We start from the raw sequence: 415 nt of genomic DNA on the forward strand, positions 1-415 counted from the left end.
CCCTCTTCTCAATTCCTCACCCACCAGGGCATGAATCCTAAGGCTTCTGTATTTTTTTCCTCTTTGCTGAACAATTTGTATCAGGGAGTCACTATCTCACTTCACGTCTCTCCTCTAGAGCTCACAACCCCGCTGGTGAAAGAGCTGAGTGAAGAATTTGAGACGGATAAGTGATTTAAATAAATGAGTGAGTTAGAAGGCCCCGCAGGCCCGGAATGAGCCGCCTTGTCAGCTGCACCGTCCCCACTTTTTAAAAAATATATATTTTATTGATTTTTTACAGAGAGGAAGGGAGAGAGATAGAGAGAACATTTTGCTCCAGCGGCCAGGAGGTTCCTTAGCTGGGATCTGGGAAGATCGGGTGGTGTGGAGTCCGAGGTCGAACATGGTCGCGGTGGGGGCTGAGACCGGAGTC

At 48.7% G+C, this 415-nt stretch overlaps 1 protein-coding gene across 1 annotated transcript in view; it reads left to right on the top strand.

Moving 5' to 3' along the window:
* Positions 1 to 415, top strand: part of CDCA3 (cell division cycle associated 3) — a 4002-nt gene that overhangs the window by 801 nt on the left and 2786 nt on the right. Inside the window, exon 2 of the mRNA XM_015559942.1 lies at positions 119 to 170. Within this exon, the coding sequence (XP_015415428.1) occupies positions 119 to 170 (52 nt within the window). The remainder of the gene's footprint in view (positions 1 to 118; positions 171 to 415) is intronic.

This window comes from Myotis davidii, unplaced genomic scaffold (genome assembly GCF_000327345.1).
Source record: "Myotis davidii unplaced genomic scaffold, ASM32734v1 scaffold13, whole genome shotgun sequence".
NCBI classification, from domain to species: Eukaryota; Metazoa; Chordata; class Mammalia; order Chiroptera; family Vespertilionidae; genus Myotis; species Myotis davidii.